General features: G+C 49.7%; 1 protein-coding gene across 1 annotated transcript; it reads right to left on the bottom strand.

Moving 5' to 3' along the window:
• Positions 1-3,186: 3,186 nt before the first annotated feature.
• Positions 3,187-23,381, bottom strand: Stat2 (signal transducer and activator of transcription 2). The gene is made up of 25 exons (XM_075954159.1): positions 23,202-23,381; positions 18,069-18,206; positions 17,796-17,943; positions 17,395-17,490; positions 16,972-17,061; positions 16,806-16,881; positions 16,306-16,391; positions 16,024-16,175; positions 14,314-14,472; positions 14,113-14,205; positions 13,578-13,637; positions 12,759-12,776; positions 12,084-12,177; positions 11,928-11,972; positions 11,766-11,849; positions 11,359-11,457; positions 11,128-11,263; positions 10,968-11,020; positions 10,761-10,855; positions 9,738-9,874; positions 9,203-9,385; positions 8,969-9,026; positions 5,307-5,560; positions 3,552-5,104; positions 3,187-3,410 (listed from the first exon to the last, which is right to left on the bottom strand). The coding sequence occupies exons 2-24, from the start codon at positions 18,197-18,199 to the stop codon at positions 4,962-4,964; spliced, it is 2,490 nt and encodes an 829-aa protein (XP_075810274.1). The 5' UTR covers positions 18,200-18,206; positions 23,202-23,381; the 3' UTR covers positions 3,187-3,410; positions 3,552-4,961.
• Between the last annotated feature and the right edge of the window lie 408 nt (positions 23,382-23,789).

Here is a 23,789-nt window from a genome sequence, read left to right as displayed (position 1 = left end):
TATTTATTATGTATACAATATGCTGTCTGTGTGTATGCCTGCAGGCCAGAAGAGGGTACCAACCCTCATTACAGATGGTTGTGAGCCACCATGTGGTTTCTGGGAATTGAACTCAGGACCTTTGGAAGAGCAGGCAATGCTCTTAACCGCTGAGCCATCTCTCCAGCCCCTATTGTTTATATTTCAGTTTTGAAGTCCTGAATAGTTTCTTTTATATGTTTGATTTTTTTTTTTTTTTTTTGGTTTTTCAAGACAGGGTTTCTTTATGGCTTTGGAGCCTGTCCTGGAACTAGCTCTTGTAGACCAGGCTGGCCTCGAACTCACAGAGATCCACCTGCCTCTGCCTCCCGAGTGCTGGGATTAAAGGCATGCGCCACCACCGCTCAGCCTGTTTGATTTCTTTTTCTTGGTTTCCTTTAAGTGATTTGCTGATATCTTCCAATTTTTTGTTTGCTTTTTCCTCCATTTCTTTAAGGAAATTGCTCATTTCATTTTTAAAAATTTCGAACATTCTCTTGAGTTTATTTTTTAGATCATTTTCTTCTGGCTCATTCATATTTGGTTGTTCAGGTCTTGCTGTTGTAGGGTCTTTAGGTTTTACTGGTGTTGTTTTGCTCTTTGTGGTATGGTGTGTGATCTTACCTTTTCTACTCATCTTTTCCTCTAATAGGTGTGGTTGGGGCTATCTGAGATTCTGTTGAATAATCTTGTAGGTGCCAGTGAATCCAAAGCTCAGATGTTTGTTCCTCATGGTACAGGTCAGTGCCACAGTTCTAGTTAACCCATTGGTTACTCCTTGTTCCTGAAGGTAGCTCAGTGCTCCTGTGCTTTGCTCTGCTCCCTTGGAGTTTGCTGCCTCAGGCCTACTTTGGCCTAGGCTGCTGGCTTTGATCTGTTTCTGTAAATCCTGGTCTGGATCTCCTCCTGCAGAAGTCCCTGGCTTGGAGTTGGACCTGTTCTGGTGGAGATCACTGACTCTGGATCTGGTCGCTGGCTCAGTCCTGATCCACCAGTGTTCCAGGACTGGGTTGGCTCCCAGGACTGCGTTTGCTCCTGGCTTTTACTCCTGATGGAGCTTGTTTCCTCAGGCCCTCTCTGTCCTAGGTGTCTGTTCAGTTCCACTCCTGCAGAATTTGTTGCCTTGGGGTTCCTGTCTCTGCCTCCCAAGTGCTGGGATTACAGGTGAGGATCACTGCTCACTCATTAATTATATAGGTGTTGAAGTTCCATACCCTGGTCTTCATACTTGCCTGGCAAAGGCTCTACCTACTAAACTATCTCCCCAACTTTCCTGCCTTCCATTTTAAAACAGGGTTTTTCACACCAGCCTGTCTGGAATGTACGGCAGTTCCTGCCTCAGTGCTGTGAACTGTCACACCTGGTCTGAATTTTTGGTGTTTGTTTTTGATTGGGTATTGCTATGTAGTCCTGGTAGGCCTGGAACTCCTTGATATATCGACCATAATGATGCCAAATTCAGAGCAATCCTCCTGCCTCTGCCTTCCAAGTACTGGGATTACAGGTGTACCACCAAGCCTGGCAACATTTTGGTTTGACTTCTCAGACAGCCCAGACAGGTTTTCTGCTTGTGGCAGGCCTCCTTCCTTGACTTTCCTGATACATTGCTTTCTTCCCTGATTTTGTGGCCAAGGGTGTATTTGGCCAAAGGCAGGAACTCAGATCACCAGAATCATGCCAGAATTGTGTTTTATCATAGCGTTGGGTATTGAACTCAAGGGCATGGGTAAGCCAGGCAAGTGCTCTACCACTGAGCAATAGCCCTAGCCTTCAACTTCAGTTTTGAGCGGGACAACCAGTTGAGGAAGATGAAGGCAACTCCCAAGGCAATGTGATTCTCCCTTAAGGATATCTGTAGACTCCTTCAGAAAGAAGAGTCTAGCACCCAAGTTAAAAACTTTAGCTTCAAACAAAAAGAAGAACAAGAAGCCGGGCGGTGGTGGCGCACGCCTTTAATCCCAGCACTCGGGAGGCAGAGGCAGTCGGATCTCTGTGAGTTCAAGCCCAGCCTGGTCTACAGAGCTAGTTCCAGGACAGGCTCCAAAGCCACAGAGAAACCCTGTCTCAAAAAACCAAAAAAAAAAAAAAAAAGCCACCAACAAAGCCAGAAGCAGTGGTTGCACATCTTTAATCCCAGCACTCTGGAGGCAGAGGCAGGAGGATCTCTGTGAGTTCCAGGACAGCCAGAGCTACATAGTGAGACTTTGTCTCAAAGCAAAACAACAAAGCAAAGAAAAACAAAGGGTGGAATATTAAAGAGGTGGGAGGTTAGTGGAAAAAAAAGAAGTCCTGTATTTGAAAGGGGGCAAGGAAGGGGCACATGGGAGGGTTGAGAGAGAAGAAAGAGAAGGGGGAATGATATAATTATATCACAGTCTCAACAAATAAAAAGGGAAAGGAGACGGTGATTTTTTTTCTTTTAAACAGGGTCTCATTAAGTAATCCTGGATAATATATAGACCAGGCTGGTCTCAGACTCGTGGGGATCCTCCTGCCTCATTCTCCCAAGGATTACAGGTGTCCGCAACAACATCCTGCTTATGTCCTTTCCCATGGACACCAAAGGACGTACACTTTGCCAATGAGATCCACCTGTGTCCCGCCCCAGCACTCGTGACCCTGTCACGAGTCAGCCTGCAGTACTTAGTGAAATCCTGTCTACAAAATCCCCACCCACCCGCCCAACTGAAGAGTCTGACTGCGAGCTCCAGGCCACCCAAGGCTTCAGCCCCTTCCAGCTGCAAAACAAACAAACAAACAAGATTAAGGGAGGTGCGCGGGGGCGTAGAGTCCGATCCCTGTTTATTTTAGAGCCAGGGACTCCTGCAGCTGAGACTGTCCTGGAACTCAACACGTACCCTCGGCTGAGCCTCGAACTCCTGATCCTGCCTGTATCTCCCAAATGCTGGGATAATGGGTGTTTGTCACCAGGCACGACCAGATCCAGGTTTATGTCTTGACTTTGCCAACCAGCTGAGTAACACTGAAGCTATCCGTCTGAGGGACATAAATGGCCGCACCAACCAGAGGAAAGGAGGGCTGTGACGTAGTAGGGACGAGAGAGGGTTTGATGACCTAACGCCTGCACATGGCTGGCCTTGCTGGCCCTAAGGAATTAGCTTTCGGGGACAGAGAAACACAAGCAATTGTAAAGAGACATTCCCGCTGTTTGTGTTTTTAGCAAGAGTTTATTATGACGTACGAAAGACTCATTCTGGCTATAGGTAGCACGGTGAAGGTTGCTGCAGCAGGGAACCCAGGCACTTACAAAGTAAGGAATGCAGCCTTGCCACCATCTCTCTCACGGGGTCCCACTATGTCACCCCGGCTGCCTTAAAACGCAGAAACATCTGCCTTCCTCCTGAGTGCAGGGATTAAAGGCATATACCACCCTGCCTGGCTTTGCCAGGTTTCTTTCTTTTCTGTGTGTGTGTGTGTGTGTGTGTGTGTGTGTGTGTGTGTGTGTGTGTGTGTCTCAAAATCCAAAAATATCTGCCTTCCTCCTGAGTGCAGGGATTAAAGGCATGTACCACCCTGCCTGGCTTTGCAGGGTTTCTTTCTTTCTTTCTTTTTTTTTCTGTGTCTGTGTGTTTTAGGTTTTTGAGACAGGCTTTTTCTGTGTAGCCCTGGCTATCCCAGAACTCACTTTGTAGACCATCTGGCCTTGAACTCACGTAGATCCACCAGCCTCTGCCTCCGGAGTGCTAGGATTAAAGACGTGCGCCACCCAGCCCAGCTTCTGCTGGAATCTTAACTTCACCTGTCAGCCAGGGCCTTTTTCTCATGACTTCTGCTTTTAGCTCCCTGAGTTTCCTTGTTCCTCTGTGCATCTTCCACGTCTAGTCCCTTGGCTTTGTTCAAGTCCCCTTCATGGCACCCTCCCTCAACAGGACTGCTCTTCTGACACCCCGGGTAGCAACGGTCACAGTATGCCTCCCTCAGGTTCATTAACCAAGTCCTATCACAGGCCGACCTTAGAGTAGTGGCAGCTGCTCCCAGGCTCCCTGGCAATGGCTGAGGCTTAAGGATGTCCAGAAGCCTCTGAGGTCCTTGCCCAGGCCACGCCTAAGGGACGGAGCTGTGCTTTCATGTTAACAATGTACAGAAGAAGCAGTGACAACTTATTAGCACAGCCCAGCTGCGGCACTTCCTGTCAGACAGTCCTACTGAACACCACGAAAAGGATTCCCAGCGCTCGGACACCTTGCCTTCCAGACCTCTAGGAGGGATGCCCCCCAGAGCTGGGGAAGCAGAGGTAAGGCTGCTAAAGCAGCACAGCTTCACGTCTTCGGAAGAGTCTCAGGGTTACTGTGGAGGGGAGGAATGCGCCGCCGCCGGGCAGACGCTGTAGGAGGAACCCTATCGGCATAGATAGGGACAGAGTTTCACATAATGGGCTGAAGCAGACAGCTCTCAGCCTCTGCAGGGAACAAAGATATTTAGAACCGGAGTCAGGAGTGAAGGGAGGGGAAAAGGACTCGGGTATGGCTCAGTATCATGTGGTTGCCTACCACATGTGAGACTCTGGGTTTGGTAAGACCCAGGATTGCAAAGGGTGGGGGGCAGACAAAATTCCGTCCATCTCTGTGCTCCCCACAAAGACCCAGTTATGGCTCACACCAGTTTAGCCTTACCGATCATCCTTCCATTAAAATCCTCCCATGCTGGAGAAATACTGCTTTGGACCCTTTAATAATCTCCCAAATGTCCTGCTTGCCCTCAGGACCCCTGGGTCTTCCAGCATGGCAGGCAGCCTTCGGATCCTAGTGCGACTACAGCCAGTGTCTCTTCTGACTCCTTGGCACAGCTTCCAAGCCATCTTATGCTTTTCCCTCCTACTCCAAAGTTCATGGCTAATGCAGCTTCGAAGGCCTCATTTGCCACTGTTGGAAGCAACGTCCTGGTGCGTGCGAGGTGGGGGGGGCAAAACGGGAACGTGGCTCCTAGTCATCAGAAGGAATCAAGGGTCCATCCACATGAAAATGGCTTTGGGAGGACATGTAGGCTTCGTCTGCGATGTTCTGGCCAGCCAACAGTGGGTCCCCGTGGGGCATGATATTACGAATGTCTATGCTGTTTCTGAAGACTAGACCACACAGAGAAAAATGTCAGGCCCTGACCCAAGTTAGAAGCTCCCGACTCTAGCAGGAAAGGCACACTCTGGGGCTGAAGGGGCTCCTGGGAAATGGAAGAAGGGGGTCGGACACTGGAGGACTTGGAGCTCACCTTTTGGTAACGGGTCAGAGAGCAAGGTATCCCCTTTTCCCCAGCCCAGCCGGATCACTTACTTTCCATCTCCTCCATGTTCAGCTGCTGCAGATCATGAGGTAAATCCGACTCTGGAAAGAGTCTTGGGTCTGTCTCCAGACTTGGCGGTGGGGTCACACATGGTGTGGGGTTTAGTTCCAGCCCTGTCTCCAGCAGCATCGGTAACTCCAGGTCTTGTTCTAACTCCATGGTTGCCATGGTTGCATTTAGCTCTAATGGCTCCAGTTCTGGCTCCTGTTGAAGCTCCGGAGGTTGCTGCAGCTCGTCCGCCTGTCTAGGTTTACAAGGACAGACAGTGGGACGAGACTCTGTGAGTGGCAAAGCAAAAGTGTTTCCAGTCTAAGAAGATGGCAGGGAGCTATGCGTGCTTGTGCACACCTTAAATCCAGCGCTCAGGAGGTGGAGGCAGGTGGATCTCTGTGACTTTGAGCCTAGTCTGGTCTACAGAGTGAGACCCCCTGCCTGGGGGGTGAGGTGGGGGAACAAAAGGGCTAAAGATCCTGGGCTTTATCATCAAGATTTTAGGATATTTGTTATTGTTCTTTTCTTGAGACAGGGTCTCACGTCGCCCAGGTTGGCCTTCAAATCGCTACGTAGTCAAGGCTAGACCTCCTACCCTCTACTCTAAGGGCATGTACTACACATCTGGCCTTGAGACCAGGTTTGTTAGAGTGAATTCTCTCATTTACTAGTTGGATAAACATCAGATTATCATTTCCAGCTTTTAAACTTTATTTTTATTTTCTGTGCACAAGCATTCTGCCCGTGTGTATGTATGCCCGCATGTATGTCTGCCGTGTGTATGTCTGCCCGTGTGTATGTCTGTATGTGCACCACAAGCATGCCTGGTATGTGTGGAGGCCAGAAGAGTGCATCTGATCCCCTGGAACCGGAATTATGAATGGCTGTGTGCCACCAAGTGGGCACTGGGGACTGAGCCCAGGTCCTTGGCAAGAGCAATCAACTGTTCTTAACTGCTGAACCATCTCTCTAGGCTCAGACCATCACTTAAATGGGAATGATGGTGCTTAAAAACTCTACAGAGGCAACAGGATGGTCAAAAGAAGAATTCTGGATGTCACTTGAAATGATTTACAATTTAATGCAATTTCTACCAAATGGCACTCTTCCCAGAAATAGAAGAAACAAACTTTATATGCACTCTCAAAAGACCCCTAATTAGCCAGGCGGTGGTGGTGCACACCTTTAATCCCAGCACTCGAGAGGCAGAGGCAGGTGAATCCCTGTGAATATGAGGCCAGCCTGGTCTACAAGAGCTAGTGCCAGGACAGGCTCGAAAGCTACAAAGAAACCCTGTCTCGAAAAACTAAAAAAAAAAAAAAAAGAACACAAAATAGATCAAAGACCTAAATACAAAACTTGAAATTATAACATTATATAAAAGAAAAACCTCAGGGCTGGAGAGATGGCTCAGTGGTTAAGAGAGAGTACTGTTCCTGCAGAGGACCTGAATTCAATTCCCACAACTCACAACGGCCTCTAAGTCCAGATCCGAGGGATAGGAAACCCTCTCTGCACGCCACCCCCACAGATGCATATATGATTAAAAATAGAATGAATCTTAAAAGGAAAAGAAAAACCTTGAAACACTGGTAGAGACAATAACGCGGCCCTGAAAGCACATAAAACAAAAGCAAAAACAGACCAGAGGCAATTAAACCTAACTAAGAATGCCCACAGCAAAAGCAGCCACCAGCAGAGTTAGCAGACGGCGCATGGAGTAGGAAATACCGCTTACACACTATTCATCAAGGAGAAGGGTGGGAGGAGGGGGAGAAGGGTGGGAGGAGGGGGAGAAGGGTGGGAGGAGGGGGAGGGAAATGGGAGGCTGGGAGGAGGTGGAAACTTTTTTTTCTCATTTTCTCAATAAAAAAAAAAGATTTAAAAAAAAAAAAAAGAAGAAGAAGTTCGTATCCAGGAGCTACAGGGAACGAAAAAACTCAAGAGGAAAAAAGCAGGGAGGGGACTGGAGAGGTGGCTCAGTGGTTAAGAGCATTTGCTCTTGCAGAGGACTGAGGTTCGGGTTCCAGCAACCGCACGGAGGCTGTCACTTCAGCTCCAGGGGACCTGATGTCTCCTCTTTGGGCCTCCGAGAGCAGGGAACACATACGATGCGCAGGCAGGCATGTAGGCAAGACACTCACACATGTAAGTAAAAATGAACATATCCTTAAAAAGCAAATGATCTCACAAAGGTTTATTCTTTTTCTCTAAGACAGGGTCTCATCATGTTATCTAGACTGGTGCTCGATCCTGTCTCATTCTCCCATGTGCTGGGACTGCAGGCACACCTGGCTTGGGCTGAAGACCTGCGTAGACATTTCTCAAAAAAAAGATATGCAGACGGCGACGTACGTGGAAAAGTGTTTAATCACCAAGAAAATGCCAATCAAATTAGTGGGATCGCATCTCGTTGCTAGAGTAGCTAATTGAGAGAATCCAAAGTGCCAGGTGGGACTGCTTATACCTATAAAAACCCCAGCACTCAGGAGGCCAGGGCAGGAAGAGGGTTACATGTTCAAGGCCAGAATGGACTTCATAATGAGCTTCCAACAGGCCTGGGCAACAGAGTGTGATCCTATCTCAGAAAACAACCAGATAATCAACCAACCGACTAACCACCCAAACAAACAAACAAAAGACGCAAAATAGAAATGGGGGATGCAATCCCGGCACTTGGAAAGCGGAGGCAGGGTGGTCAGGAGTTCAAGACCAGCCTCAGCTACATGAGACCTTGCCTCAAACAAAGGGGAAGGGCTAGAAAGATGGCTCCGCGGTTAAGAGCATATTACTGCTCTTGCAGAGGTCCTAGGTTTGATTGCCAGCGCCACATGGCAGCTCCCAACCACTGCAACCCTGGTGCCGGGGGATCTGACACTGTCTTCTGGCCTCCACAGGCAACAGACACAAAAGCGGTACACAGACATACCTGCAGGCCAAACACCCATACATATAAAACAAAATAATAAATGCCAATTATCCCGAGTTGGTTAATATAATATAGGCATCTATCAAATTATCACACTGTACCCCGTAAATACATACAAATACTATATGCCAGCTATAAACTAAAGAAGGAAAAAAAAAGCCAGGCACAGTAGCTCATGCCTTTAACCCTGCACCTGGGAGGATCTCTGCGAGTTCAAGGCCAGCCTGGTCTACACAGCAGATTCCAGGCCAGCAGCATTTTGTCTTAAACAACAACAACAACAACAACAACAACAACAACAGCAACAACAAAGAAGCCAAGAGTTGGTCAATCAGCAAAGGAAAGAAGGCTCTGACAGACCTGACTCGCTCAGAATGCTGCTTCACTACCCTGAAATACCAGCACCCCTCAAGGGCGGAATGGGAAGAGTCAACAGCATAAGAAAACACACAAAAACACTTAGCCCAGTTCCCAGAAATGACACACTTTTAGCTCTTACTCCAGTGGGGCCTCATAAGGGTTAAACAACAAGTCTCCGGAGCATCCCATCCTGGGCCTGGCACCAGTAGGGGTACCATGAGTGGTTGTGATCATGACTATGGGGGAACTGATCTGGAGACCGCAGGAAACCATGAGAGAGGAGCGAAGCTGGCGAGTGGGGGGTCTGCAGGGAGAGGAGGCGGAGGGAGCGGAACTGGGCAGCTGCACTGGAGAGAAGCCTTTGTACCTCACCTGTTAGAGATGACGATGAGCCTGTGCTTCAGATATTTCCTCCGTTCTTCAAAATCAACTGTGGGGACAGACAGGAGGTGGGAGAGATCAATGTGTTGGACACACAGGTCCTGACTGGACCTCCCTAGAGCACGACCACGGGCAAACGTGCTGTGTGCGGAAGGATCTGCCAATATCTGAGATCCCTTTCATTCGAGGAAGGATGTATGTCAGTGATCCCAACCCTTTTCCCACCTTTTTCCTGGTAGTAGCACCCAAAAGCTTCGTCCCGAGGGATTCTGGGATAGAGGAATTGCAGGGGGTTCTCAGGAATGTTCTCATCCGCAAGAACCTGGTAGTGGCGGATGATTTCTGTCAGCGGGAGTGACTGCAGCACTTCCTTGGTGTAGGGCTGCACGGAGTAGATGACCACTTTATCTGAAGGACAGACAGGTGCCGAACAAGTGGGCTCAAGAGGTGAGACCAGTCCCCAAGTTCCCCGTCCCTAGCTGCCCAGCACCAAAGTTACTGCACGGATCCAGGCAGAAACCAAGGGTAGGCAAAGGGTCAGAAGGGATTGGCGGAGTGGGGTGCGTGGCAGAAAGCAGAGACTGTAGGAACGGCAAAGGAGGGCGGTGTGAGGGTGAGGGTGCGGGGTGGGGGGGAGCCGGGACCGACCATCACCCTGGTGTTCCACCCAAGAGCAAGTAACGCCCCCAGAAAGCAGAGACCGCGGGAATGGCCGGGGTGAGGGGCGTGGGCGGGGTGAGGGGGGCGGGATGGGACCAACCATCATCCTGGTGTTCCACCCACGAGCAAGTGATGCCGCCTTCGGTAGTTTCGCTGAAGCGCAGCAGGAAGGTGCCGGAGACCATCTTCTTCAGCAGCCGGCGTTCCTGGCTGCGGCTCACAAAGCCCATGATGCGCCTGGAGCAGACAAAGCCACGATGTGATAGATCCCCGGGTCCCGGTCCCATCTACATGGAAGCGGGGGCTTTGGCCCCGTTTCTGTCGCTTACACACTTTTCCATCTTGATCAAATCACGTAACTTTAGTGACAATGCTCCTGCCCCCAAGGTTTGAAGAGGCGCGAGGATTCAGTCAGACATTGGTGAAGCACAAGGCGCCTCAGCAGCTACAGGTGCCGCCGAGCCTGACCACCCGGGTTCAATCTGTAGGACCCACATGGTGGAAGGAGAGAACCCACTCCTGTAAGCTATCCCCTGGCAACACACACACACACACACACACACACACACACACACACACACACTACATAAAAATATAGCAAGGCAGGCCACGGAATCCAATGTCTTTAATGCCAGCTCTTGGGAGGCAGAGGCAGGTGGATCTGTGAGTTCAAGGCCAACGTGGTCTACACAGCCAGTTCCAGGACAGCCATCCAGAGCTACATAACAGAGAGACCCTCTCTGCCTGCCTGCCTGCCTGTCCGTCTCTGTGTGTAAAAAGTAACAAAGGCCAGGTGATGCGCAGTTGCATAGGCCTGGGCCATTCCCAACTCTGTCCATTGAGCAAATTCCTCATTTCTCCAAGACTGGGTTTCCTCATGGGACTGAAGGTGGAACTATCCACCATCCATCGCGGTTTTAAGGACTATATGAACAAATTCACGAGCGCACCCAGCAGGCTCTGCAAAGACACTGGACAAGTAAGGGCCACCATTCCTATTTCTAACCAGATTTTCCATTAGTTTGTAGTTTCTCCCTTGTGTCACAGGGGGGCTCACGAAGTCTACGCCTGAGACCAGTGGGCACAAACACGGGACAGGGAGGCTTTCTGCCAAAGGCCTTACCCGTCATTCCAGAGACCCTTCAGGTGGTCATGGACCAGGTCCAGAATTTTGTCCAGCCATATCCAGAAAGGGATCTTGCCAGGGGGGCTCTCTCGCTGAAGGAGGAATGGAAAGGCAGGAAGAGATGTGGAGCTGCCCTTAGAGGGAAGGGTGGGGGCAGGGCCAGGATTTGAACTGGGGACAGAGGGACCGGCTGCAGGGAGTTACCTTACTGAAGTCCACCCAGGACAACAGTGCCTCCTCCATCTTGCAGTTCTTTCCTGTGGGGTGATTGAAGAGGCCTCAGGGCCGGGCCGAGGGCCTGGGGTAGGACACAGGGTAGGAGCAGGCCAGGGTAGGCAGAGGCTGAGAGACAAGAGAACTGTACCGAATAGCTTGTTCCTCAGCATGCTCAGCTGCTCAGAACCGAGGCCTCGGCCAATGTAGGAGGAGAACTGCCAGCTGAGGACAGGCTCCAGCAAGCTCCAGGGGGCTTTGGGGGGCTGGCAGAAGAACTGGAGGTTCTGGGGGAGAAGAGGGAGGTGAGCCAGTTCAGAAGCAGGCCTTCCCCCACCCCCCACGCCCCTCTTCTCCTCACCCAGGCACCTCCTGTTCCTACCTGGGGGTTTGAGCTGAGCATGTTGAACCAGAGAACTGAGGCCCAGGCAATGGAGAGCTGGTTCATGTTGGAAATGACCACCACAGGAAGTGTGTCCGTCTGGAAGAACTCAGCAGTCAGGGTGGTGGCAGAAGTCTGCCTCGGGGCCTGGGTGACATCCCACTCCAGGTCTCTTCTGTTTGTGCCCTCTGTGTGTCTTCTTCTAAATTGTTTTTCTGTTTGTTTGGTTTTGGTTTTTCCAGACAGGGTTTCTCTATGCAGCTCTGGCTGCCCTGAAACTCACTCTGTAGATCAGTCTCGAACTCTCAGAGACCCGCCCGCCTCTGCCTCCCCAGTGTTGGGATTAGAGGCCTGAGCCAGCATGGCCCTAACTATTCTACACCTGCTGCCTGCTTTTCCTCACTCACCTGCAGCTCCATCTTCAGACCCTGGTATACATATTGCACCATGAAGTTGATGATGTGTAACTCCTCCGTCACAGCCAGCGGCCCCTGGAGAGTCACAGTGGTCAGAGGGCCCTCTGCTGAGTCACTGGTCCCAGCTCGCAGCTCTGCTGAGTCCCCACTCACCTTATTGTTACCCTTTCCTGAACCTGAACGCTGCTCCACCAGCGTCTGTAAATGGAGGAGAAACACACTGCCAGGGAGGGACCCGGAGGCCGAGCTTGGAAAGACCCTAACTCCTGCTCCTTTGGATTAGCTGACAATTCTATTAACCGTTCTTACCAAGAAGCCGAAGTCCCAAATTAAGCCTTGTCTCTGGCCCTCCTCAGGGGTCAAGGTTTTTTGGTTTGAGGTCAGAATGTTGAACTTCCGGAAGCTGTTCCAGGGAAAAGATATATGGAGTCAGAGTAAGGTTAATGTCATGTCTGTCTGTCTGTCTGTTTCTCGCTCTCTGTGATAAGGTTTCACTATGTAGCCCAGGCTGGCATTGCATTTTCAGAGATCCTCTTGCCCCAGCCTCCCAGGTACTGGAATTTTTAGTTGTGTTCCACCATTCCATGCTCGGAATTAGTTTTAAGAACCAGCAGGAAAGGGCCAGTGAGATGGCTCAGCAGGTACAGAGGCTTGTTGCCAAGCCTGATGACCTGAGTTCGATCCCCAGGACCCACATGGTGGAAGGAAAGGACAGATCCCACCAGCTGTCCTCTGACCTATACGCATTTCCATATTTTTCTCTCTTGATCATGCATATGTATATACACACACTCACACCCTTTCTGTAGGTAAAATGTTTAAAAAATTAAAATAAAAAAATATAAAATAGCAGGAAAATAAAAATTCCAGTTCATTTCAGACTCCCCCTTCTCCTAGTCCTCATCCCACCCACATCCCCTTCCTCCCTTGGGCTCCCACCAGGATTGCCAATGTGGTTTGCAGGTCATGCACGCATGTACCTACCCCGATAACTCTGAATTCCTGAAAAGAAAGGGAAAAAAAGTCACTGGTTCTGTGGGGGAAGAGCGGGAGGGTGAGATGTCCCAGAAGCAGCCCTTCCCATCCAGCTCCACGTGAGCGACAAGCCTCTGGAGCTCACTGGCCACATGGCTTGGCAAAGAGACACTGTCTGAGTTCACGTCCTTGTGTGTCCGACACACTGCTAACACCCACCTGGTGGAGTTATACAATGAAATGAGCCCGAGGCCTGCTGCACAGCACCAAGCGTGAGCTCCGTGAGGGGGAGGTCGGCATTTTGTTGTTGTTTAGGGGTGTTTTTTTTGGGGGGGGGTTGGTTTTTTGTTTGTTTGTTTTTAGTTTAGTTTTTTTTTTTTTTTTTTTTTTTTTTGCTTTTTCAAGACAGGGTTTCTCTGTGGCTTTGGAGCCTGTCCTGGAACTAGCTCTGTAGACCAGGCTGGTCTCGAACTCACAGAGATCCACCTGCCTCTGCCTCCCGAGTGCTGGGATTAAAGGCGTGCGCCACCATCGCCCGGTTTAGTTTAGTTTTGTTTTTTGAGACGGTTTCTCTGTGTAGCCCTGGCTGTCCTGGAACTCACTCTGTAGACCAGGATATCCTTGAACTCAAGAGATTTGCCTGCCTCTGCCTCCTGAGTGCTGGGATTAAAGGGGTGCACCACCATGTCCGGCTTGAGGGAGGTGTTTTTACTTCTGTAAGGTAGAATGGCATGGACAGCCTGAGGGGCCGGCTCTGTGGTGAGTACCACTGGTACCGGCTGCTCCTACTGGCCAGCTCAGTCACATCCTTCGGCTGCCTCAACTTACCTGTCAATGGAGACTTCTGCTTTGAGTGACTCGTTGCCCTCCTGGAGTCTTACCAGCAATCTAGGGGGACAGGAGACGGACACAGTGGTCATTGTCAAACTAGGGGGACAGGAGACAGACACAGTGGTCAATCTCACACTAGGGGAACAGGAGACAGACACAGTGGTCAATCTCACACTAGGGGAGCAGGAGGCGGACACAGTGGTCAATCTCAAATTTGTTGCTGTTTTGTTTTTCAAGACAGGGTTTCTCTGTGTAGTGCTGGTTGTCCTGGAACTAGTGCTGTAGACCAGGCTGGCCTCAAGCTCACAGAGATCCACCTGGCTCTGTCCCTCAAATGCTGGAATTAAAGACATGCACCCCCACACCTGGCTCTCAAATTCTTGATAAAGCCAGATGTGTAGAAGAGAGGACCAGGGGACAGGGTGCGGAAGGTGAACTGGAGGAGAGAAGAAACTTCCAGCAGCAGGAGCTTCTGCAAAGTCAGAAAGGCAGAGCCGGGGAGGAGGCAGAGGTAAAAAAAAAAAAATACAACCTTGTTCGGACAGTGAACTTGCTCCCAGTCTTCAGGACGAGGGGTCGGTGGAGAGTTTGGGGCATGCAGGGCTGGGTTTCCACCACGAAGGACCTGAGGAAAGAGGTGTGCAGAGAAGTTAACAGCTCAGTTCTGTAGCAACCGTATCCCCGTGTTTCTTCCTTGTTTCTCCCACCGGAGAGTCCTCCCAGGCTGCCAGACCTTTGGAGCAGGCGCTGTAGTAACTCCGTGACTTGGGCATTCTGCAGGTCCACCCCTTGGCTAAACATGTCACCCTCGTACTTCAGCATGTAACTCATTTCCTTTAACTGTCTCAGCAGCAGCCGGAGGTGGAACAAGAGTTTTGCTCCAGACGTCATCCTGGGTGACAGAGGACGGGGAGAGAGGATGTGTAGTTTTACGGGGCCCTCCCTTTAATGACACGGAAACTGGAAACAGAGCCTGGTGTGCACTGCGCCCCTCCACTCCCACACTCTCAAGGCTGAAGCAGGGGGGTCAAGAACTCAATGTGATCCTGCCTCAAAAAACTGACAAAATACAAGGGGTTAATGATGTTGCTTGTTTGGCAGAAAAAGCACAAAGTCCTAGGTTTGATCCCCAGCACGGTATAAACTGCGTATAGCATCACACGCTGGAAATCCCAACACTGAGGAGGCAGAGGCCAGATCCGAAATTCATCTTCAGCTATATAGCGAGTTCAAGGCCTGCCTAGGAAACCGGAGACCCTGTCACAAACAGAATCCAGGAAGCACATGGTAGAGTATTCCACACAATTTTGTCGTTGTTGTTTTTGTGAGACAGGGTTTCTCTGTGAAACAGTCCTGGCTGTACTGGAACTTGCTCTATTGGCCCTGAACTCATAGAAGTCTGCCTCCTGCCCACCGAGGGCTGGGATAAAGGTTAAAAGGTGTGCATCACCACCGCCCAGCTCCATTTCTTTTCTTTCTTTTTTGGGGGGAGGAGATTGTTTTTGAGACAGGGTTTCTCTGTGTAGCCCTGGATGTCCTGGTATTCACTCTCTAGATCAGGCTGGTCTAGAACTCACAGAGATCCACCTGCCTCTGCCTCCCAAGTGTTCATTTATTTTATTTGATTATCATCATTATCATAATTATTATTACTATTATTATTATTTAGGTTTTCCGAGGCAGGGTTTTTTCATTTCTTTTTTAAAGATTTATTTATTATGTATATAGGGTTCTGTCTGCGTGCATGCCTGCACGCCAGAAGAGGGCACTAGACCTCATTATAGATGGTTCTGAGCCACCACGTGGTTACCGAGAACTGAACTCATGACCTCTGGAAGAACAGCCACTCTCTACTGTCGAGCCATCTCTCTAGTCCAGGTTTCTTTTCTTAAAGATTTATTTTATTAAACAAGTATGGTAACCCCTGCCTTCAGTCCCAACACTAGGGAAGCAGAGGCTGGAGAACTGGTCAGTTCAAAGCCAGCCTGGTCAACGCAGCGAGTTCCAGGCTACCCAGCGCTACATAGTGAGACCCTGTCTCAAAAGCAAACCAAACAAAGCAAAGGGTGGAGAAATCATGACTGTGGATGAATTCATTACTCTACGTTATTTCTTTACCAGAGTGAAGATTGGACTCTGAGGTTCCCTGAGTTGGGAAGACAACAAGCAGAGTGTGACCATGGTCATACAAGAAAACGTGGCAGACGAGGCCACGGCATCACTTGCTGCACTTCTTCCTTCCCCTTCCCACCCTTCCATTCTCCCTCTGTGCTGACAATCAAACCCAAGACCTTGTGCATGCCAGAGAAGTGGAGAAGCGCTCTACCTCCGCGCTCCGCCCAGCCCTTCACTTGCTATCCCTAGACCTCACAGCATACGAAGCTCCGTGAGGCTGGGCCTGGTGTGTGCATGAGGATGGAAAAGAAATATGGCTTCCTCTTACCACTGCTCTAGCTGTTCCAGCTGCAGCTCCGGTGGTGGGGCTCCAATGCAGGATTTCTGCTGCTGCATCTTCCACTCATCCAATTTTGGCAGCAACAGGTCGACCAGGGTGGTTAATCGGCCCACTAGGGCCCTGGAGGTATCCAGCACCTCCTAGCAAAGGGAGAATGTGGTCTAAGCACCTCTCTCCATCAGCGGAAACAAAGCCAGCAAGGCTAAGAGGCCAGAGCCCCCAGCCCCCTCTCCTGCAGTTCCCTGCTGCCGGCTCTGTCCGGCCCTTCACCTTTCTCATTCTGTCCAGTTCGTTGGCTGTTGTCTGTACAAGCTGTTGCTGTTGGTTCTGATGGGGGTCCAAAGATGGCGTCTTCTCTGAAAGGCAAACCCAAGAGTCAGCTAGCGGGTTCCTCTGCTCTTCCTTAGCCAGGGTCTCAGTCAGGAACAGGGAATGATGGGTGGAGGGAGAGGAAGGGAGAACCAGGCAAAGTACAGGCACCTGGGGTCTCACAGGCAAACTTTGAACGGCCTAGAAGCCCGCTCAGCCTGCTAAGGCAGTTCCGACATAAGCCCGCCATCATTTCCTAGCGGCTCCTCAGCTGCCTCGCTATTCCAATCTCCACAGCACAGCCTGGCGCCACTGTCCTTTGTATCCACGGGACTACCGACGCCACATATGCGGCAGTCACTCAAGGTGACTGCTGCTCGCTGGAGCGTTCGGCTTCTGTCATCATCCACACCAGGTCCCCAAGATGACCCCTGTCCTTCTCCCACTTCGAGAGGACCTACTCTGAGTGAAAATCGTGTATCGGAAGCTGAAGACATCATGCAGGTCTTTCAGTTGCCTGACGGATTTCACAAACGTCTGTAGAGAAGATGCAACCCCAGTAAGGCGGCTTCTGAAGGGGCAGAAGAACTGAATCCTCTCCACCCGACAATTGCCACAACCACCAACCTCAACCACAGCCTGTAAATCCAGGATTCGGGTTTCAATCTCCAACTGCTGGCTTCTCGCCGCTGTTTCAGGAGCTGGGTCAGCTTGCACCTGAAACAAGAGGCTCTCAACATGTTCCAACTCTGGCTTTCTTTTCCAAGACAAGGTTTCACTATGCTGCCCTGGCTGTCCAGGAACTTGCTCTATAAACCAGACTGACCTCAAACTCATAGATATGCCTGCCTCTGCCTCCTGAGCACTGAGGTTAAAGGCGTGCGCTCCCTTCCCCCTCCCAGAATGAATGTTGACTTTTCATCCCTAAAATCAGGACTTGAAATTTTACTGCAGGATGCGGAGAGATCCTGGTTGGAGACGAGGTCCCTGCATCCTTTCCGTGGTGTCCTTCCGTCCCAGCTTTCAACATTGCCACCACGCTGTCCTTACCTCCTGAGCCCTTTGAGCCTGATTCAGAATTCTCTTCTCTTCCAGGAGAAGGTTAAAGATCATCTCAGCCAACTGGGTAGGACCATTGGGTAAAGTCTAAGCAAGAAACACACACGAATTGATCCATTCAGCTACCTTACCCACCTGCCATTCCAGACCCTGCTCTTGGTGGCCCTTGTACTGTCCTGCCTTCGGGGTCCCTGGCCACCTCCTACCTCTGTCTAGACTCTGTATCTACCCGTATCAGTCCTTTAATCTGCCAGTAGCACCCCAAGTCCAGACTCTGTCTTCTGGTCCCCAGGTCTGCCTCCCTTTGCATCTTTAGGAACATTCTGTACCCCAGCCCTTACCCGATTCTCAGACGCTGGTCCCACCCTATTAGTTCCAACTCTCCCAAGTACCTGGATGTCCCGGTTGAATTTTCGCAAGTTATGCTGCAATAAAAAGCAATCAGGATCCGAGCTGTGGTCCCACTGCTTCAGCTGCTCCAAGATGTTGAAGTACAGCATGTTGGCCTTGGAGTGATCGTTGCCTAGCACGGCTTCCCTCCTGAGGACCAGGCACGACAAGGATTAGGATCTCAGCTGCTGTGAGATCGCCCGCCCCTCCCGGGAAGTCTCTGGGACCCTGAAGGCTCAGAGGAAAGAAACCAGCTCAACTCCCGAAGCCCTCACCAGTTCTGGTCTTCGATCCAGGCAGCCAGGTGCTGTCGAACATCCATTGGCAGAAGGACTTGAGAGTAGAGCTGGTGCAACTGGTCCAGAAATGGGCTGTCAAGATTCTGCAGCATCTCCCACTGCGCCATCTGGACTCTGTGTGGAAAAGATATCAGCTCTCAGCTGGACATTCTACGGAACCAAATCATCCAGAGTCTGACGATTCATGAATTTATTGTTTGGTTTACAAAAAACAAGCAAACAGGCCATTCGTGGGGGTGCACGCCTTTAATCCCAGCACTCAGGAGGCAGGGGCAGGAGGATCTCTGTGAGTTCGAGGCCAGCCTCATCTACAAAGTCAGTCCCAGAACAGCTAGGGCTACATAGAGAAACCCTGTTTAGAAAAACAAACCCAGGGTCTCACTCAGTAACCCAGCTGGCCTAGAAGTCATAACAATCCCACGTCAGCCTCTTAAGAGTTCAGATGTAGGCATGAGTCATCAAGTCTGGCTATGAGATTTTTGTTCTAATTTAAAATATTTTAATTATACAATTAAAAGATACAGAAAAGGGGCTGGGGAGTTGGCTCAGTGTTTAAGAGCGCTTCTTGCTCTTCTAGAGGACCAGCTTTTGATTCCTAGCACCCTCATGATGACTGACAACCAGGGGATCTGACGCCCTTTGCTGACCTCTGAGGTCATCAGGCACTTAAGTGGTATGTCTACATCCATGTAGGCAAAACTCATACGCATAAAATAAGATACAGAAAAGACTAGTTTACGTTGCTCCTCCTCTCAATCTTGGGTCCATCCTTTCTCTTTAGATGTAATTCTTAGTGCAGTTTGCTGCGGTTTTTCCGGGGAATACTATTCAATAGTTGCAATATGTGGTACTTTTTTTGCTTTACTGGTAACTTTCAAACACACAAAAGTAGAAGGAAGAGCTGGCGTGGTGGCACATGCCTGTAATAACAGCACTTGACAGCTGGAGGCAGGCGTATGGAGGGCAGGCTCAGCTACATGGTATATTTAGGTCAGGCTGGACTGCTGTGGAGCCGACTTTGTACATTATAAATATGTATTACTCCCATTGGTTCATAAAGAGCTGACTGGCCTATAGCTGGGCAGAAAGAGATTGGGCAGGAGAGCCAGACTAGGAGGCCGCTGGGAAGAAGGGTGGGATCTAGGGAGTTACCAGTCAGACATAGAGGAAGGAGGACGTGTACAAAATAAGGTAACAAGCCATAAATAAACAGGCCTTTTCCTACAAAGCTTGTAGGAAATGGAATAGAAATGGATGAATTTAAAATGTAAGCGTCAGTTAATAACAAGCCTAAGCTATCAGCCGAGCATTTATAATTAATAACAAGTCTCTGTGTGGCTATTTGGGGAGCTGGCTAGTGGGTCAGAACTGACTGGCGGGACAGAAAAACTCTACCTATACTGGACTACATGAAATTCTGCCTCAAAAAAAAAAATAGAGAGAGGAGGCTGGAGAGATGGCTCAGAGGTTAAGGGCATTGCCTGCTCTTCCAAAGGTCCTGAGTTCAATTCCCAGCAACCACATGGTGGATCACAACCATCTGTAATGAGGTCTGGTGCCCTCTTCTGGCCTGAAGGCATACACGCAGACAGAATATTGTATACATAATAAATAAATAAATATTTAAAAAAAGAGAGGGTTGCTTACGTACACATTATCCAACCTAACAAATAATATTCCCACAATCTAATGCCATCTACCTCATCCACTTAATTTGCTTGATCTTTGTGAGTTTGTGTTTGTTTATTCAGGAATGAAGGAGAAGCAATAAAGATCAATGTTGGTCTTGAGTACTCATGACTTTTGCTGGCCCTGGAGTTTTATTTAGGTCAGCGAAGGAAACATGCCTTACCAACTGCCCATCACCTACGAAAGGACCTCTGTTTAAGGTGGCTTAAGTGCCAGTCATTCAGTCTCTAAGACTGGAGCATTTTTACGACTGTCAATCCCTCGTCTTTGGGAGAACTGCCAAATTTGGAAAGACCCAGACATTTCACACAAAACTGTTTTCCCCACATGAAGCAGGCAGTGCCGCGTGCATTTCGGCACATTCTCCCTTCCCACTGCCATCTCTTATCTATTATGGGAATTCATCTGCTCCCCTCAGCTGCCTGAGGAAGCCTCTCTGATGACAGACAGCTATGAGTAGAACAGAATATCACTAGAAATCATTTTGTTGATTTTCTTTTTCAGTCGGAGCTCAGGAAACCCTGAAGAAGAGGGGAAGAAGGGATTGTAGGAGCTAGAGGGGCCAAGGACAGGCCCACAGAATTAACTAAGTGGGAAGTCACAGGGACTCACAGAGACTCAAGAAGCAATCATGGAGCCTGCAAGGGTCTGCGCTAAGTCCTCTGCATACAAGCTGTGGTTGCTTAGCTTGGGGTTTTTGTGGGACTCCTAGCAGTCGGAGTGGAGGTAGCTCTGACTCTTGCCTGCTCTTGGGACCCTTTTCCGCCTACTGGCTTGTCTCTACTAGGTTGCCTCAGCCAGCCTTAACATGAGGGTTCGTGGCTAGTCTTTTGCATCTTGTTATGCAGTGCTCAGTGTACTGGAAGGCCTGCTCTTTTCTGAAGGGAAACAGAGGAGCAGAGGATGTGGGGGAGAGGGTTGGGGACGGATGGGAGGAGGGAAGGAAAGGGAGGCTACAGTTGGGATATATTGTATGAGAGAATAAATTTAAAGAAAAAACTTTTTATTGCACCTGAAGCCTGGAAGATCAGGAGAAACAAGCACACGCATGTTCTTCGAAGTCACACGACTCTACTACAGAGCAAACAAAAACATCTAGAGTCCGTGACTGTCTTTCTTCCTCTGAGAGTAGAATGGAGAAGGGAAGAGATTGGGCAGGAAATCAAATTTTTCTTAAAAACAAACAAACAAAAAAGTATTTATTTGTGTATAATGGTGTGCAGAGCTGGGGTGGAATGGACCAGGGCTTTAGATTCTCTGGAGTTTGAGTTTCAGGGTGTACTGAGTCTCCAGGTTTGGGTGCTGATAATCAAACCCCAGTCCTCTGCAAGAGCAGTGAGCTCTCTTAACCACCGAGCCATCTCTCCACCCCACAGAGCCAATTTTTCATTTTAGCTTACTACTAATAATCCTTGATCCCAACCCTTGCTGGAGATCAAACACAGGACCTCTCTGTGCCCTGGGAATGCTCTAGCTGAGCTAAATCTCAGATGGTATTTGATTCCTTAAAACTATATACTGTGTTGCTTTTCTGTTTTTGTTTTGTTTTAAAATTATGAGATTTCTCTGTGTAGGCCTGGCTGTACTGGCACTCACTGTGTAGACCAGGCTGGCCTCGAACTCACAGTCCCTGCTCTGCCTCCCGAGTGCTGGGATTAAAGATGTGCGCCACCACCGCCAAGTTCATTGGTGTTTTGCTTGTATGTTTGCATAATGGTGTTTGATCCCCTGAAACTGGAGTTCCAGACAGGTGTGAGCTGCCATGTGGGTGCTAGGAATTGAACCTCTGGAAGAAAAGTCAGTGCTCTTAACCACTGAGCCATCTCCCCAGCCCCTGTATTGCTTTTATGAAACAAGAACTTCATTTTAAGGACAAGATCCCAGTTCTTCGGGAATTAAAGGGCTGGTATCAAAGCAAGGGAATGCATGAATACTGAGATTTAAATAAGAAACCAAAACATAAGAAACAAAAGTTCTAAAGCTGCATGATCCCCACAACACAGGGCAACAAAAGGACAGCCAAGAAGAGGCCAGCATCGACGTCTAGTAGAAACCAGAGGCCCCGGACCAGACCGATGGCTTTTTGCAACAAATACATGCAAGTAGAGATCCATGAACAACGGGGTTTACTGCGTGACACCGCAGCTTCCGTGATGAGATTTTAAAATTCTTCACCTTTTTTCTTTTCCCTTTCTTCTCTTAAATTTTGTTTTATTGGGCGTGCTGGGGCTGAGGGTGGATGCTAAGGGAAGGGGAAATGAAAGGGTCAAGGCACATGGTGTAGGGACTAGAGAGTTGGCACTGCCTGCTGTCCCAGAGGACCCGGGTTCAAGCCCTAGCACTCACATGGCAGCTCACAACAGTCTGTAACTCTAAGATCTGACAACCTCACACAGACATACATGCAGGCAAAACACCAATACAAATAAAGTAAAAATAAGCAGATTGTTTAAAAAGATACATCATATAAAAGATACACAGCATAGAAAGAAAGAAGGAAGGAAGGTAGGGAGGGAGGGAGGGAGGGAGGGAGGGAGGGAGGGAGGGAGGGAGGAAGGAGTTGCTGGGCGTGGTGGCGCACATCATGAATCCCAGCACATGGGAGGCAGCCTGTTCTGCATAAAAGTTTCAGGACAGGCAGGGCTGCACAGAGAAACCCTGCCTCGAACAAGAAAGTCTTCTACTGCAGTTATAGGGGCTGCAACAAAATGCTTCACTCTCTCAAACACCAGTTTTGCACTAAGTAAGATTTTCTAAAATAAATTAGACTTTGTGTTTATAAACAGTTTCGCCTTCCAGGACCTTATACTTACATATCTAAAACATATATGCATATGCATATTGTTTGTTTATATATGTGCATATATACACACATAAATAAGGATGCCTGTGTTTTTGTTTGTTTATTTAGTTAAGGATCAAAAATTATGCAAAGGGGCTGGAAAGATGATGGCTCAGCGGTTAAGAGCACTGGCTGCTCTTCCAAAGGACCCTGGGTTCGATTCCCAGCACCTACATGGCCACCACTCCAGTCTCAGATCTGACGACCTCTTCTGACCAACACAATAACTGCATGCATGTGGTACACAGATAAAACACCTTTACAAATTAAATAATAAACAAACGGATCGATAGATAACGCAGAGCAGAGGTTGAAGTTTTGGCTTATGACAAGGAACAAATGCTACATGCCAGGCTTCAGGGGTTGCGGAGGAGTTTTGGAAGGAAGACGACAGGGTTGAGAAGTAGAGTTAAGCGGGGGTGTGACATTCTGGACACACCAGAGCTTCAGCTACTGCCAGAGAGCAGAAGCCTTCTCCGCAGGGGCATCACCGGGGGGGGGGGGGGGGGGGGGGGCGGCAGCCCGTCCCGGGAACGAACTCGCGCCTCCCTGCTCCGCACACCTCTCGGGGCCTGTACCTTCTGAGGGTCCAGGGCCGCTCCTCCCAGTGGCTCCCGCGGCAACTTGCAATCCTCCGGGCGGCTCAAGAACCGTTTCCACCCCGCCCCCGACTCCGGCGGACCCAGATCGTGAGCGGCGGAACGAGTCACCAGCGCTGCACACCTGCGGTTCCGGGCTCTCCGAGGCGACCCGAGCTCAGCCACGCCCCCCACGTGCCTCATTGGTGGAGCCAAAAACCCCGCCCTCTTCCGGGCTGGACTAGCCGCTCGGAACCTCAGCGCCGACTTCAGTGACTGGCGGAGAGGCTCCCCTTAGCGCCCGCCCCTCGACCGAGATGGGCGGAGCCCAGTTAGTGTCGTACCCAAGAATTCAAGCAGCTGACTTTTCTGAATCAGCTCCGCCAGGGAAAGGAAACGAAACCATAGCCTGCAGAGGCGCCCAGGACTCCATAGAAGGGGTGGGACTTGCATTTCGACACTTTAGGATAGGGAGGGAAGAGCCGAGGTAAGTAGTTTTGAGGATATATTCATACATACTATAAATTCAGGCTCTCAGTTTTTAATTATTTCTGAAACCACTTGCTCAGGTGAAAACTCACTAGTCCC

The sequence above is a fragment of the Microtus pennsylvanicus genome, chromosome 20, assembly GCF_037038515.1.
Source record: "Microtus pennsylvanicus isolate mMicPen1 chromosome 20, mMicPen1.hap1, whole genome shotgun sequence".
Classification (NCBI taxonomy): domain Eukaryota; kingdom Metazoa; phylum Chordata; class Mammalia; order Rodentia; family Cricetidae; genus Microtus; species Microtus pennsylvanicus.
Note: the sequence above shows the minus strand (reverse complement) of the source record. Positions and strands in the feature narration are given on the sequence as shown.

Bases quoted from the DNA above. Each gene is read 5' to 3' on its own strand.
- Stat2 (XM_075954159.1), bottom strand. From the start codon at position 18,199: ATGGCGCAGTGGGAGATGCTGCAGAATCTTGACAGCCCATTTCTGGAC. The intron at 17,491-17,795 runs GTACTTGGGAGA...TTTCTTGCTTAG, and splicing joins AATTCAACCGGGACATCCAG to ACTTTACCCAATGGTCCTAC. The intron at 11,264-11,358 runs GTAGGAACAGGA...CTTCTCCCCCAG, and splicing joins TGCTCAGCTCAAACCCCCAG to AACCTCCAGTTCTTCTGCCA.